This window comes from Anser brachyrhynchus (genome assembly GCF_964034855.1).
Source record: "Anser brachyrhynchus genome assembly, chromosome: 5".
Classification (NCBI taxonomy): Eukaryota; Metazoa; Chordata; class Aves; order Anseriformes; family Anatidae; genus Anser; species Anser brachyrhynchus.
Window position 1 is genome coordinate 5,520,125 of NC_137699.1, and position 17,064 is coordinate 5,537,188.

Consider the following 17,064-nt stretch of genomic DNA (forward strand, 5'->3'; position numbering starts at 1 on the left):
GCAGTTTAGAATCTACTTTTGATATTTGTATATTTAGTGAAAGACAAAACTGAGAATAAACCTTAAAGGTGTGGTGAGCCATGCAATCATAAAACAGTGGTCTGTATTCTAGCAGGCTTTCCTCCTAATTTTGTTTAAATTGCAGATTTTGTAGCGTTTGTCAGAAGTGGAGCTTGCATGAGTTTGCCTGCATCAACAAAGCTTTAAACCCTATTTAGTATAGCCTTCTCAAAACCCTGAAGGTAATGTTAGGCCTTCTTTGTACACCTTTGTTGATTAAACATTCCGTAAGTCAGCATTTTACTGAAGTGGAAGAAAAAGTCCTTTTCTGTAAATTCTGGTTTTCAGGACATCATTAACACAATTCATATCTCAGATTATTTTTAAGAATACTGTATTTCTAAAGCCAAAGAAAACAAAAAGGATGAAACTTCAGTTTTTCTTCCTGAAATATTTTTTTAACTTGTGTGCTTAGTTCTAGTCCTTAAATATTAGTATATTTATTTTCCAAATTAAGAAGGACTATAGTTGTTTTTTTTTTGCATAATATGCAATTATTAAAATGCAAATTCTTTCCCAAGCAAACTTTAGAAGGTCAAGTGTTAGCAAAATAAGTGAGTATATGATAATGATTAGAAAATCATTTCATCACCACATCTGAACTTGGTAGCAAGAAGCTTGTTTCTACTTGTGTGCACCTTTCCTTGCACTGTGAAAAATTGACTTGGCTGACTTGTGGGGATCTCCCCAGGGAAAGAAAAAAAATGTATACCTTGCCCCCTTGTACCACCTTCCCTGCAATAAAACAGATACCTGCCTCTCTCCCCACTCACACCTGCCATTGCAACTCGGTTTACTCTCTCTACAGCAGTTTCACTGTAATAGAAGTTTTTTCTTTTATTTTTCTTAAAAGTTTATGTCTAATAAAATTAGAAACAAGTACAGCCATGTGAATTTATGGAGAGTGTTTGTGGTTAGTGTACCTAAAAGTTGCAATCTGGAGGGAGGGCAGACAGTTGAAAGATTTGCAGCTGGGATCTGGACATCTGTGTTTCTAGGGTAGCATGCTCTTATTCTGGTAGAGTTTACCCATGTAACGTTTGCAGCATTCTTTTATGTAGGGCTATAAGCACCATGCTGTTTTGTTTTGTAATACCTGTTGACTTTATTTATTAACTAAATAAATGGACTAAAAATATGTCAAACTAACTAAAAGGTATCATAGCCATTTTGATTTGGCCTTCTGTAAACATGCAATGAATTTGCAGTATCTGGTTATGTGTCTTATGGTGAAGCTTTTTAAGTATGTTTCTTATTTGTGGTGACCTGTGGGATTCTCCTGGGCTAGCACAGCATTTAAATTCTAAGCTAACATCTGGCATTCTGGGAGTTAAAATCAGTAGCTGAACTGTATCTTAAGAATGAAGATTATCATTTATTTTTAATGTGCCTTGGTTTTCCACTCAGGTTCATTTACATGTTTTAATGGAGGTGAGTGTGTCTACAGAGAACTCTGCAACTGCAGTCGATTTAATGCAACTGGACCAAGATGTCAGACAGGTCTGTAGAAAGAAAACAGAGTGGGCTTCTGGGATTGCATGCAGGTTCCAACAGCTGCGAGAATGACTACCCTTTTCCTAAACGTTACTTCATCCTCCACTATTTTTCCTACCCTCTCTTTTCTGTGATGATACATCACAGTATAGCTACATTGCAACTACAGATTAAATCTAAAAGCCAGCGGTACTTCTCAAGTGACTCTCTTTTTGTTAGTTTATAACACAGGTGCTGAAAGAGATCATATATGCAGAACGTGGGGTCAATATCATTTTGAAACTTTTGATGGACTGTACTACTATTTTTCTGGGAAATCTACATATGCACTTGTGAGACACACTGAATTAGATGAACAGAGTTTTTCTATACAGGTAGGGGACTGCACTTCTACATTCCCTTTTACTGTTATTAAACATGCAAATAATGCAATAATTTTAGGAGATTAAAAATAATTTGAGATGATAGTCAGGCGGTCTGGAATGTAACCTAGATCCAATTCTAAAGTAATATATGCTACCAATTAATTTTGCACAAAAATATAAATAACTGGAAGAAAACTGTTATGTGTACTTTCTAAACCTGCTGCTGCTGTGAAAAGACTGCTCCAAAAGGATGGAAAATTTTACTCATGTTTTTGGGAACAGTAGGATTATTTGTCCACATGCTGAGGGTGGGATTGTGAGCATTAGTTGTGTAGCATGTGGATTATGAATAATTTAATTAAATCTTAACTTTGACACTAATAATTTTATTTGACAGGTGAATAATGATCCTGAATGCCGTTCTTCTCCTTATTCTTGCAAGCGGTCCATTAGTTTATTCTTTTCTGGAGATGAACAGATAAAGATGAGCAGTGAAGTGACCTATAAAGGATTTGGGTAATCATACTTGCGTTTCCGAGGCTGTAATGATAGAATTAATATCATGATACAGTTTTGATAACAGAGATGTGAACAAGGTGACTTATTTGTTGGTAGCTTAAAAACTTTCCAGACCACAGCTGTAATAAGCACTCCCTATCTACAGAGTAGATGGAAGGCAATGTCTAAGTAAGCAGCAGGCATTATCAAGAAATACAACTATTGACATTCACCCTTTGATTTTTTTTTTGGCTCTTATTTGCAACTTCATCGTTTTTAGTTCAGTTACTCAATATTTACATTAGTGGTTTTAAGATGTATGAAGAAGTCATTAAATTGCCAAGTAGCATTTTTAACAGTGTTATTGCTTCATTAAAAGCTGTTTCTTTGTTTGTTTTTTGATTCTGTCCTGTTTCACAGACTACAGTTACCTTATATTATTGGAAATTTACACATCCAGAAACTAGCTGGGTATTTTCTAGTCAGGCACCAATATGCCTTTACTCTGGCTTGGGACGGTACATCTGCAGTGTATATCAAAATGGCACCAGAGTACCTGGGCAAAACACATGGACTGTGTGGAAACAATAATGCTATCCTGCATGATGATCTTGAAACTAGTTATGGTGAGTATTTGAACTAATCCCTGTTGTGTAATACCGTGGTTTTTTTTGTTTGTATGTTTTTCCCCAGGTGAACTAAATGTTATTTTACTTAGGTTTTAATTGCAATGCTAATTGAATTTAATACTTGGAATTTTTGAAATGAAAAATATGATATGGAAATACTTCTGGTAGATGATAACGTTGATGAAGAGGGCTGATATCAGTATGGATGGGACTCCTTGAAGGGGGTCATCTTTAAAGCATGCTTATAGCTGGGTACTCTGTTACTTACAGTGGTATTTATACTTCATATTGCTGGGACCTAAAAGATAAAATTATACTTTTAAATGTTCATTGCCCTCTAAGCAATTTTATATAGCAGCCTGTGGAAGCCTATGATGCTACTAGTGGAAAAAAATGAATAATTTTAATTAGTAAATCAGTGAAGACTGCCAAATCCCTTTTTGATCTGGCATTTCATTTATGTTAATGCTTTCAGAAGTGACCAGTGATTCTTGGAGTCCCAGTTCCTTGGATGCCAACCTCAGATACTTACAAGAGTCTTGGCGTTCAAAAAATTCTGAGTGATGACCTCTATAAAATTAGAAAGAACCAGAGGAAGAAATCAGGCCCCTTAAAAGGTGTCTCAAATGAGGCAATATAAACTTCTGGAAATGATTGCTTTGGAATGCTTAACTTTTTGCTCCTGCTCTTTAAAATTAGAATATTTCTATAGAGTACTATTTTAAAGCTTAAAGTACAATATATGGTAGGTTTCCTTTGTTGTTTAAGCATGCCACTCAATTTTGTAAAGCATCAGCCCTGCACTAGGATCGGCCCTAGCTCTACTGAACAGCTTACTCACTATAACAAAATGCTTAAATTAATACCGAGATCAATAGCTTGTTGTGTTCATTGCCATCAGACTTTTCCCTACCCTCTCACCCTTCTGAGGATATCTCAGTTGCATAAAGCTGTAATTGGAGCACAAGTAGATGCACTGCATACTGCCTTTATCCAACTGTCTTGGGGAGCAGTAGTAACACAGAAAAGACATGATAGCATTCATGGGTAATCTGAATACTAATCAGTGTCACCACATCTCTATGATGGATAATACCTTTCTTAACTTGTTTAAAGCTAGCATGGTCATTTCTACTCATATAAAAAGGTCACACTTTTATTTGGTTAATATAGTTCATTATATTGTACCCTTGCAGTGACCTAGGGATACCTCATTATTCTTGGGGCTTTAGGCTATCTATCAAAAGTTCCATATAAAGGAGCAGCGTAGAACTGTGCATATACAGGTTATTACAACTTTTCTTTCCTTTCTTTCATTCAAGGACTACAACAGGCACAGTCCAACTTCGTAAAGCCTTTTTTTTTTTTGCCAAATCACGTGACTTGAGTTTGCTTCTTTCTGCTGTTCTAAAACCTTCTCCTATATTTACTTCAAAAGGATTTTCTGTGTCTTAAAAGACCAGATCATCTTCAGACTTGCACCTGATTCATTTAGTTTTAGATAGGGTTTGGCTTTCTCTACTTCATATAGTGTTATGATTATTGATACATTTCCCTGGTAAAGCCTATAGAAATGTTCTGCCAAATCACTGTGTTGACCGTATGTGTGTCTTGTTTAGGAAAACTGACAGATGATGTAACAGAGTTTGTAGAGAGTTGGCAGGAAAATCCTCCACAAGGAACACCCAGTTGGGATAACTCTTTTCTCAGTGAACCACCCTGCCTGACACAAAGCCATGAATCTTTACAGGTTTGGATCTGCACAAAAGGATTATTACACCATCTTAGTAGATTAGATTCTTATCAGAACCAGAATTTGACTCAGTGCTTTGAAGGAGACTGGAAATATTCTCAGGTCTCCTTTGGAGAGTTGGATTGAGATGGCTGCTGTAACAGTGTTTACCTTGTTCCCTCTTTCCTCCCCAAGTAGTTTTCTGTATGAGTTCATAATTTAATTTTTGATGTTTTGGAGATGTTATACTCTCTGGATAGCAGCCAAAAGAAGCATTTGAATCTGGGGTTAAATGAGTGAAAAGTTATCAAGTTAGGAATTCATTATAGAGCTGGTTCCCACTGCTTCCTCTTAGGAAGGATAGGAAGAAGTAGGCATCCGAAACCAGAATGAGAGCATGTTTTATTTGCTAGTGTTCAAAAAAATATTTTTGTTACTTTAGTCTGCCATATCAAAGTAGTTTTCCCTGTAAGTAATATTTTGAAGTTACAACCCTGAAATGAAATGCTTTGAAGCTAAACCTGATGCAAGATGTGTTTTTATCTCTGTTGCCTTTTACTACGTGATTTAACTAAAATAAAGACTATTTCAGGTCATCTAGGCTTAGCTGCAACACTGTCTGCCCTTTTTTATGAAGGGATGTTTTAGTAGCATTGGCACAACCTTGGATAAAGGGTTCAGTGTTAAGATTACTGTGTCATGGACAGTAATACGCTGCTAGCCACTGCTTCTAGCTGATGAGAGGGAAGGAGTTCCTAGCCATATCCTGAGAGGTGTCTGTTCTGTTTTTGCATAATATATTTTTCTGCTTAGATTTACTTTTTGAAAGCATTTTCATAACAACAATCTCTTTAATTTCAGAGGGCATACAATCTGTGTAATATTCTGTTACATCCTCCATTTGAACAATGTCATGAATATGTGAGTCCTCTTCCTTTTATGGCAAGCTGCACCAGTGATCTTTGCATGTAAGTGAATATTTCTGAGTAATTCCAAAGCTATTAGAAGAAACATTGTCCTTAACATGTACAATTCATTCTCATGATAAACAAAAGTGATGTGATTCTTTTTCTGCATGCCAGCTGGTATCTAAAATTCCTGTAATAATGTAGAATGCCTTGATTTTCTCACTTGTTTTAGATTTACTGGCAGAGACTTCTGTGGAGTCGCTTGTTTTCCTTGGTGTAAGGATGGCCAAAACCAGGCTCACCTATTTTCATAATAACATTGTCAGTTTACATTTCTTTGAATATGACATCAGTTTTCATGCTGAATGTGTGACATCATCAGTGTTTCTAATCTTAATGAAAAGTAATAGTGAATAGATGAATTGGGCATCTCTAAGCAGTATACAGTAACATAACAAAAAGAAGAAATGGATTACCTGCATGCACAGAAACTATTTGAATTTATGCTATCATTTCACAATCTGGAATAATGCTTGTCAAAGCAGTTTTGACTGTCTAACAGGCGGGTCTGAAAAAAAATTTCAATTTCCTGTACCATGATGTGGAAATCTTATGCTTTCTTCTTGCAAGTCTTCTGTTGGATGCTACTCCTCATGTAAAAATCAAGATCTCTATGAAAATCTCTTTACATTGCTGCATCACTGGTTTTCATGTTTTTATTCAGGAAATTAGCGTCAGATTTCAAATATATTGATCAGCTGTCTTCAAATGTTGCAGAATGTCATATCCATTTAAGGCTTTTAAGCTATTCAAGCAACACAGTACATTAAAATATTATTAACGTAAATACAAACAATGTGATGAATGCAGTGCAGAAGTATTCATGAGGTTATGACGACATATTTGAATGTAGGGAGAAAATAATATGTAATTTTTTATTTGTGTAAGGTCAGCAGTTGATAATGCAACTTGGTGTCGAGCATTAACTGAATATGCCAGAGCATGTGCCCAAGCAGGAAAGCCACTACAGGGATGGCGAAAGCACTTTCAGCAGTGTGGTATGCAGACACTTTCGTATTTGGAAATACTGCTTAGTGGTTGTATTTTGAAAAGACTGCTCTTCGTAATTTTACTTTGTCCTTCCTCCTATTAAGAACTAATACAGTTATAAGTAAAAGCATAACTGAGGACTCCAATGCTACGTAAGGGTTAGATTTTTTTAAAGTGTGATCTGTGCTGAGTATATCAAACATATTTTAATAAGCTTAGAGATTTGAAGAACCTTCTTACTGAAACATCAGAGATTCTTTAAGATGATTAACCATCATGTTTTTTTCATGGAGCTACTCTCTCAAATATTAGCCAAGACTTCATAGATTTCTGACATATAAAATGTATTGTGGGTGTTCAAATATCTATTTGAATTACAGTTGAAAAAGTCCTCATCTTAGAAGTCACAGAAGGTAATTTTGAAGGAGAGAGCCTACTTTGTCCACCAGTCTGGAGACAGAAACAAAATTGATTTGTCATTCGTGACAGGAATATTTTCTGCATGTTTCCAAAAATGTTGGTTAATGGATATTCTATGATTTCTTATGCTGGTCTCAGAATTTAAATGGTTTTGCTGTGAGAAAGTTTCCCCACATCTCCCATTGTGTAGTTTTACTTCTTGATGCACTTGCACTGGACAGACTATGAATATACATCTATCCTGTGCGTGTTATGAAAGCCATTGTTTCATCATTAGAGAAAAAGGATACTCAATTGAGTTACCAAAGAGTAAATATCTAAAATCAACATGTGCAATCTATTTATGACCGTGGGCAGCAGCCCAAGAGCTCTTCACTTCTCTATCTTTTTCTGTTTTGTAGTGATTACCTGTCTTGAACCCTTGACTTACAATGAATGCATCAGCTGTTGCCCTGTTTCATGTCACCAACAATCACAGTGTGTTGGCAGTGAGCTTCCCTGCATTGATGGATGCTATTGTCCAGATGGTAACAGTTTTGATTCTCAAATATGTATTATTTGATTCCATTTAACTTTCTGATCATTTTTCCTCAGGTTTACATATCTACATGGCCTGGCTAGATTAAGGCATTAACAGGAACTCTTTATAAATATAGTGCAAACAGGGTGTGGATGAATGACCGTGTTTTCCTCAGTGACAAGAGCCTTTTCCTCAATCTAACAAGTAGGAATAGGTTTCAGCACAGATCTGTATTCTAGCTGTAGAGCTCTGCAGTGCAGTGAAAAACTTGTTATGCTCTGTTGTTAGTTTTACAGAAGAGGGAGCCAGCCTCTTGATTCCCACAGTTGCTGTTTTTTTGTTTGTTTTTGTTTGTTTTTTTCCCTGAAGAATGTCTGCAAGATCAAGTGCATATGAACATTTTTGTCTCATTTTCCTTTTGTTATTGGCTTCCCTTGGGTACGTAATCCTATCTGTTCATTCTAGAGAAAATGATATGCCATGGATCTTCAAGTCCTGCCTCTTATATATACCCTCACAACTTAAAAGTATGGTTATCATTGTCATACATTTCATCTTGTATGGGATAGTAATCTCTTTTAGCTTCTGGTTCTTAAATTACGGAATCATTGAAAAATAAAACAAAGAAAATGAAAAAACTACTACAGTATAATAAGGACAAACAATACCTTAAAACATACAGACAAAGAATTGTAAAGGTGTCAAAAAAGAAGCAAAGGGTACCCAAATAAAACAGCGGGTTTTTATTCCCACTATATTAAACACTAATGATTCATGCTATTATTCACTCACTGTATCTCAAGCAATTTAGGAACTTGGTCATGTAATATTTATGTAATAAAATCGACATGTGTATTTTTTCTACTAAAATTACTTCCAAATACCCTATACTTTTATTATTGTATGTGTCCATTTGTGGTGTTCTTTGGTATGCTTGTTAGTTCTCTGTCAGCTCTGTGTAAATATTTTTAATTTTTTCTTGATATTTTATTTCTTGTAGGCTTAATTTATGAAAATGAATTGTGTGTCAAGCCTATGGACTGTCCTTGTGACTACCATGGAAGTTTTTTTGACATAGGCTCTGTGGTTTATGAGGAATGTAATAACTGGTTAGTAATTTTTCTTTTAATGCTGTGGACTTAATCCTTTCATATTCACAAGAGAGAGAAGTCATTTAAGGCCTATTTCACTTAAAATTGAATGAAGTTGACAAGTCGTTACAGTTTCTACATACAAAAACTATTGTTCTATAGACACGTTGTTACTAAGAGAAATTTAAAGAAACTATAGAGCTGTTAATGGGGAAGAAGATAAAATCATGCATATTACAGAGAATACTGAAATGTTTAGTACTCTTTTCATCTTGAACTCTTCCCCAGACTAAAAGGAATATGGAATTCAAAACCTTAATAACAGGAGAATTTATTTGACTTCTGTTTCTGTCCTCTTTTGTTGTTTCACTTGGACATGAGAGCCTAATATCTTTGACATGAAGTCGCTGTTCTGGGAATTTTTAAGTTAATTTTATACTTCAGTCAGAAAGGTTTGTAGGAAGAGATAATGTCTCTTATTGAATCAACTTAATTGGAGAAAATGGATGCATTTGCAGACATGCAACCCCTTCTTCAACAGTTTTTTTTAAGTAATAAGATTCAAATGGCATGCATTTATTCTTCCTAGTATTAAGAATCCTTAAGATTTTACAATTGTTATCAAGGAGCTAAAAAGAGAAGTGTTGGATGCGTGGGTGAGAGTTCATTCGATATATCTTCATGACAAGCTCTTGCCACAGCTGCTAGATATTCTACTGAATGTGATAGCTCTGCTGTGCCATTTTGTCAGACTCTAGACATCTAGTGCTCACTTCATGGAGTAGGTCCAGGAAAAACAACTGAGGAACAGCCAAATATGTTTCAAATTAAAATCTAAATAAGAAACCTTTTTGTTTTTATTTCAGCACTTGCACTGGAGGAAAATGGATTTGTACAAATCTTACATGTCCAGGTATGTGGAAAAAGTCTCAGATACTTTTTAAATATATATGAATCTTTATTGGGGTAAGATATTGCTGTTAATATTAACATTTTTAAACTATATTTTCACTGTATAATTAATGTTTTTGTTTGCATCTCTATATAAACACATTTACCCACAAAGTAGAGTAAGTATTAAAGTGAACTGAATAGCAGGCATATCTGCCTTTTTGATTTAGCTCAGTAATTTGTCTCCCCTGGGTTGCTGTAACGTCTCTGATAGATGGCACTATCTGATTGTTCCTGGCATTCATCTAAAGTTTCCTCTGCAGTCTTCACTTGACAGACTTACTGATATGTTTCGTGCAAGAGTTTTTAAGTGCAAGATTGCTTTTTGTTGTTTGGTTTTTCCTCACAGTATTGCTGGCTAGCAATGTCATATCTAGGTATTACACAAATGTCAGTTAATTACTTTCTCAATTTGCCTGTGGAATGGGGGGGTGTAATTCCCACTTCACCAGCAGGAAACTAAACTACAGAAATTAGTCTAAAGGATTTTGCAAGTTAGAGGAACCCATGGCTTCATTGTTCTTATAGCTGTGGATAGATTTAAGCACTGGTCTCAGAGTTGTTACTAAACTGAGAGAGTGCTTGATATTTCCATGAATCCATTTTTAGAGCCACACATCACACCCAGAAAGTAAGGAGCACATGTATTATTGCCTTATAGAAGGGGGAGAATTGCTTTGATATCTTGGCCTGGTGTCACATAAGAACTTGACAAAAGCAAAGATGGGGTACAGTTCCTAACCATTTTCCTAGTACGTAGTTATAGTGCAAGCACATTTTAAAAAATTATAGTATGTATCAGTGTATGAACTCTGCAGCAATATCTCTTGAGAATGCATAATATCTTTTCTACATATTTAAATCCATTATTTGTTATATTTTCCAGCTGAATGTTCAGTTTCAGGAGACATTCATTTCATGACCTTTGATGGGCGCAAATACACTTTCCAAGCTACCTGCCAATATATTCTAGCAAAAAGCCGTACGTCTGGAGAGTTTACCATATCCTTGCAAAATGCTCCTTGTGGACAGGTAAGGCTTAGAACCTTCTTGTTATGTTTGTATCCTGAAGGCATGTCTGATAAGCAGAGGCTGATGATACTTGAGTTGTCTAGCCTGGAGAAAAGAAGGCTCAGAGACAACCACGTTATATATCATAGCCTGAAGGAAACACCAATAGAAGAGCAGTGAAACAAAGAATAATCATCGGCAGCTTAAGTTCTGTCAGCTTAGAATTCTCCAAACTTTGCAAAGTCCTTGAAGCTTGTGAATGTTTGTTGTATGTTGAGGTTGTGTCCTCTATTTACATGGCTGAAAACCAGCAAAACAGGATCCTTAAAATAAAAACAAAGCAACAACACTCTAAGCAATTTCTTTTTCAAATGAAAGATAAGGCAACTGACTTCTTGCAGATGCCCACAGCCTTACCTTTAGCCTGACATTTAAGTCTGTCAATGGACAGCAGAGGTCTGAAGCAAATGTCTGTTATGACAACATGCAAGATATGTGTTGTAGGCCTCACTCACTTTTCTGTTAGAAACTACTTATACCTGTCCAAAACAGACAGAAATTTTCCTTTTGGCTTAGTTGTGGTGATGCTTCTGTTGAGGAAAGTGACAATCAGATTAGTTGGCTTTATGCATCACTCCTGACAGAAAGTGTCTCGTAATAGCTCTTGCATGCATGTTCTTTGTCCTGACTGACGGACTTTGTCAAAGTGTTCAGGTGGCTTGCAGGTGGAAAAAAATAAACTTCTTTTGGCTTTTGTTACATGTTGGGCTTCATATTTCCCCTATCCTTTAACAAAGTTATCCTGGTCAATCTGTAGTAAGCACAGACTCTTACAGAGCTTTGATTGAAGCATTCTGAATGTTACAGCCAGGTGGGTGATCAGAGGCTTATGTGGTTTGTTCCAGGGTTAAATACTGCTAATTCAGTTATCAATGTGAAAGTGTTGAGAGGGTAGTAAGTTTTGTGTGTACTGTAATGCAGGAGTGTGGGGCTTCAGTGCAGCAGTTCGAGTGTCTAACTATCAGATAGCTGGAACCACTTGGCAGAGGAGCTGCTTCACAGTTCCCTAGGCACCATCCCATGTGTTTTTCCCATTTATAAAAATGAATGAATTGAAATGGGAAGCTAAAAGACTTGTAATGTAGAACCTCATATTTCTTGGTGGTTTGAGATTTGTATGCTTTTAAAATTCTTTTAAGTTATCAGTCCCATCTCATTCAAGAAGATTAAAAACCCAGAAAGAAAATAGCTGAGGAGATTTTTAGCTCTTTGAATCACAAAGAACCCAGTCATCTAGTGCCTTAGAGCTGATGACATAAACAGTCATCAGGCAACAAGTGATTTGAAAACGATGTGAAATTTTGTTTAAGCACTTTTTGGAAGGAGAATTGGTCAAGTGATCAGCACAGCTTAACTTTATCTGAGTTTCAGGTGACAACCTCACTGGCTTTGTAGTCTGTGTGATGAGAAAGTCTTCTGAAGATATTTTTTTGTTGTTGTTGTGTCTTTTTTTTTTTTTTTAAGTCTAGTGAGAGAAATGTCCGTTCCTGTGGAAACACCTGCTGAAAGTTGGCAGGGGCACTGCTGTGAAAGGAGCAGTTCATTGGAACACAGAATAATTGTCAGGTGGAATATCTCCTTCAGTTTCAGTGTGAAGGAATAATAAAGCTTTTGTCGATAGCGTGCAGCAATGTATAACCTATGGAGAGTTGTTCTCTTGGCTCTAGTTTGTGGGTAGGAGCTGGTATGTTTTGTTTTCGGCTTCTTAAAAGGTAGGCAAAATTATGAATTTATAGTCACTGCAGCTGAATGATATGCACAGAAATTAAATAAGCTGCAACAAGATAAGATGCCAGAGCATGGCTTCACAGTGCAGATGTTGTCTTTGCCATTAGTCTAGGAGAGTTGGCTGAGCCAATGAAATAGCTTTGTATTCTTAGAATTCAATATTTTTAAGTTTCATTCTATAATTATAACTGTTGATGAAAGACCATTGTTGCATTAGTATTTAGAGACATGGAGTTTTTGAATGATTTTTATTCTTCACTCTCCAGTGTGTGTAATTTTGTGCCCCGGTACTTGAAGGACTGACAGATGATCTCTGTTCTCATTCAGCATCTCTGAGTCACCTAGTATTGTTCAGAGACCCTGGCAGCTGTAGTGATTGTTTTCAAGTGGGACAAGATTTGCCCTATGTCATGCAAGTCTCAGTGCAAGTCAGTGGGAATGTAAATCTTTGAAATGAAAACCTTTATCTCAGTTTGTGCTGTTAATGGTGCTAATCACAATATAGTTTTGTTGCTATCTTGACTGTCCAAAGGCAGGGATTTTTTAAGGAAGTCTTGCTCAGTGCCTTTTTCAGTACTGAAGATGCTCAGCATCTTACTATTTCATCAACAGTTGCATCTTCGTGGCAGGCAGTGCGACTGAGAAGCACAACCTCCTGCAGCTCTGCTGGATGTTTCTGGAATGCAGCTCAGGACTGGAAACTAACCAATGAACAATTTCCAGCATAAAGACCTAGGTCACTCTTTGAGTGATTTCACGTGTCTGCGTGTGTTTAGATACACAAGACATTATGAGACATTAAAGATAGATTATCAAGATTACAGTAAAATGAGCTAATAGCATGCCAAAAGTGATGGGGCCTTGTTTTGTCACTGTTCTTGAATACCTTTTGAATGGGTACAAGGCCTTGTGATGCCAGCTGGAACAGACAAAACAGCAGCTGAGTGCTGTCCCCTTTGCTTTGTGGGAACAGGCAGACTTTGTCTACCCCAAAACGACTAAGCCAATGCAAATAAGCTGATGCCTTTGAATCCAGAACAAAGAGGTAAGAATATAACAGGACTAGCAGAAATTTAGTTTGTTCCTGGAGCAAAGAGAAAGTAAGGGTGGACAATGATTCTGATGTCTTTCAGGATGTAGCAAGGTAAATTACAGCATGCTGAGGTGACATCAAGACATCTCTCAGTCTACTTCTGTGCCTGATCCTCTGTGACAGAACATTTTTCTCAGAAAATTGATGAATGATTAAATTCATTCTAATAAAAAACTTCTGATGGTCTTCTGTGATTAATAAGCATTCTTTTCCCAGAGGTACTAAAAGCCCAAGTACAGATAATTATTCTGAAAGGTGGAAGTCCTGACCTAGAAACTCTGATAGGAATGGACTGGTGCTAATCATCTCTCTGGCTAGTTGCCATGTTATTTAGTACAGGTGTATTTGTTGTTGTGATACATTGGAAACATTCAGTACTCAATAGGCCTCAGACTTGTGCTGCTTCCCACCTGTGTGGCATCTACCTGAAGATCACTCCTGTAACATGAAACGTGCAGGAATACTAAGTAGCTTGAGATTTCATTTAGGTACCAGCCAGTTTCAGGACTTGCTTTAGGATTTTTCGTGGGCCGTCTCATAGGCAATTCTGTCTGTTTATTTGGATGTTTCTCTCTGCTAAAGTTTAGAAATTGTTGGCTGTATTAGACTTTCATGTCTTGCTTTCGTCCTGGGAATTATCCACCTCCAAAAATAATTTCAGTGGTTTTAGGTCAAAGTACACTTATTCTTGAAGTTAAAACAAATAGCTGAAGGTTTATAAATAAATAAAAAAATCTGTCTGTATGCCATCATAGGTACCAAAGTTCCTTAGAAATGTGAAAATAACACACTAAAATTGTGAATGGAAATAAATCTATTTTCAGACAGAACACGTACCGTAGTTGACTTCAGTTTTGATGAAAATGCTTAACTTGAATTTGATTCTTGATCTTTAAGCTCTTGTGAAACTTTTCCTGTGTAGGCCATTTAGCTTCCTTCTGTTTTGAGACCTTAGGATGTAAGTCCCAATACTTTGCTTTTAGGATTTCAGTTGACTAGCTGGTTTTGGTAATGCTGACAATTGAGTGCCAATGAAGAAGATGAGCGTAGGTAAGGTATATGAGGTTGATCTAGGATTCTTTTTTTTGAATATGTTTCATGCTGACTGAAATACAGTATTCCTTCTCATGGTTTTCCTAAATGATGTTTTTGACTGACTGAGAGAATTGATTTGGTGGTAGGAATAAGCGAAGGTAATAAAAACAAGCAAGTCAGGCCAGTTGGACACTGTGATATGATGCTGCCTTTCTTTAATTCAGTATTCATCCAGGGAACTTATGAGCATACTCCACAACTCTTCCCTAGAAATAATTAACTTAAATGCTGTTTTTAAATAATGATTTATAAGATGCTTCTGTCTTCCATTACTGTTTGCCTTTAAAAAAAAAAAAAACTACACCTTAAATGTGCTTTAAAAGAATCTGTGCATATCAGAACATGCTTTAAATTAAGGAGAAGTACAAATTCACACTTCTGTGCACTGCCATGTGGATAATGCAGCCTTGTTTGTGAGTAGGAACTCACCCTCAGTGAGTTTCAGTTTGTTTCAGTGGGTCTCATGAATTGCAGGTGTATTTGTACTAAGCTATGGAAGAGTTGTTTAAATCTCTCTCCCAATCCCACTTGAGCTGTGTTAGCATAACATAGTAGAGTTGTATTTAAATATACTTTGAAATAATTAAACAAACAACCAAATTTCTGTATCTTAGCTGCAAAGCTGTATGTTTTACAAGTGCACTGTGCTAAGAACCAACATAAAGCTTTTAAGTTTTAATTTCTCCCTAATAACTTTACATGCACTCTTATTAACATGCATCCTACTTAAAATCAAATATATTTTAATTACCTTATTTTGTAGAACCAGGATGGATCATGTATCCAATCAATCAGCATTATTCTTAAACAGGACCCCAAGAGGCAAGTTACTCTGACTCATTCAGGAGATGTTTTGGTATATGACCAGTACAAAATTAACCTGCCTTATGCAGATGGTAAGGAATAACGTATGAGCATATAATGCCTATCAAGCACTGAAGTGGTATTTTAATGCTATATGTATATGTTGTGACGTCATCGGTATTGCTAACATACTAAAGCTAAGTGATATATTGTTAATATTAACATTGTTAATCTTTGACCGAATGTTTCACAAATTACCCGCGGATGTACTTGGTGCTTTGATGTTAATTGTTGTGCATATACTGAGCTAGTGTCTCTTATGTTAAGACTGAATATTTTGTGTTTCTAACGAACCCAAATGCCATCCTTCACATTTATAAGACTGGTTAATTCTTTTCTGAGGGGAAATTTTCTCTGATTCCTGACTAATTTCTCTTCCCTTTTTTGTAAACAACTCGAATGAATATAAGTGGAAGGAGCCCTCTCTTACCCTTTGCATGTAATCTGCAGATGTTCAGAAAAGAACTTTTTTATTTTTTTCTTCATTGAGTTTTTAAATTTCTCCCTCTGGAAGATTATATCAAGTATTCTACATATGAATATGGGACTGTGTTCTGTGAGGATCAATGTTAGCTTTAGTGAGTGTGATATATGCAAATCACTAGTTTATTTGATGTCCTTTGAGACTTGGCTCCTTGAGAATTCCCCAAAAGGGATTTAATCCAGGAAGAAAATTGCTGCTGCTAGCAGTAGGCTGTCTAAAAAGTGAATGAGAATATTATCTGCAGTGTTTGCATGTTTAAATTAATTTACTTTTAGTTAACCTTTGGAGTATCTTGGCTTTGTCAAAGAGTTTTACTATCATTAGTTTCTTGTTTTCTCTTTTAAAGTCTGAATCCCATACAACCTTTTGGGATAAATGAACAATCTGGGGAGAATGGGGCCAGAATAGGACAAAATGTGCCGTATATAAGAATGACATTAAAAAAAAATGATGTGACAAGAAAATGCAAACTACAGACAGGTTTCCTTTGCCCTTCAACAATCTCTGTTCTTATTCACTAGATTTATTTGAAATACGGAGACTCTCCTCTATATTTCTTCAAGTAAAGACAAACATTGGATTACAGATACTGTATGACAGAGAAGGACTGAGGCTTTATCTTCAAGCTGATGGACGGTGGAAGGATGATACTGTTGGCCTTTGTGGAACCTTCAATGGAAATATGGAAGATGACTTTTTGTATGAATAATTCCAAGATTTTTATTTGCCAATACATGAATATTTGCAGTTAGAGTGGTAGATCAAATATACGCTGAAGCTGAATAGGGGGATAACAAAAATACCTTATTTTGAAGTTTGGTTTTAGTGGGTTAGATAGTAGATTATGGTTCGCTAAAAGAAAATGTGTACCTTCAAACAATTTCAAAACATGTTTTGTTTAGAGTATTTGAATATAAAAATACAGTGAAATATATACCGTTACTGAGGACTAGTTTATCTGATTGTTTTTGTCCAAAAGATGGACTGGTTTATATAAGGAACTTTATCCCC

General features: G+C 36.1%; 1 protein-coding gene across 10 annotated transcripts in view; it reads left to right on the plus strand.

Annotated features, from left to right (window-relative positions):
- Positions 1-17,064, plus strand: part of OTOG (otogelin) — a 113,209-nt gene that overhangs the window by 9,961 nt on the left and 86,184 nt on the right. For 9 of the 10 annotated variants that reach the window (XM_080595752.1, XM_080595746.1, XM_080595751.1 and 6 more), the window contains exons 5-17: positions 1,468-1,560; positions 1,774-1,928; positions 2,317-2,435; positions 2,838-3,043; positions 4,666-4,796; positions 5,640-5,746; positions 6,635-6,744; positions 7,558-7,683; positions 8,677-8,785; positions 9,634-9,680; positions 10,605-10,750; positions 15,469-15,601; positions 16,575-16,752. In XM_080595752.1, coding sequence (XP_080451878.1) covers positions 1,468-1,560; positions 1,774-1,928; positions 2,317-2,435; positions 2,838-3,043; positions 4,666-4,796; positions 5,640-5,746; positions 6,635-6,744; positions 7,558-7,683; positions 8,677-8,785; positions 9,634-9,680; positions 10,605-10,750; positions 15,469-15,601; positions 16,575-16,752 — 1,660 coding nt within the window. Of the gene's footprint in view, positions 1-1,467; positions 1,561-1,773; positions 1,929-2,316; positions 2,436-2,837; positions 3,044-4,665; positions 4,797-5,639; positions 5,747-6,634; positions 6,745-7,557; positions 7,684-8,676; positions 8,786-9,633; positions 9,681-10,604; positions 10,751-15,468; positions 15,602-16,574; positions 16,753-17,064 lie in introns of those variants that run through there. The other variant, XM_080595753.1, reaches the window with a different exon arrangement.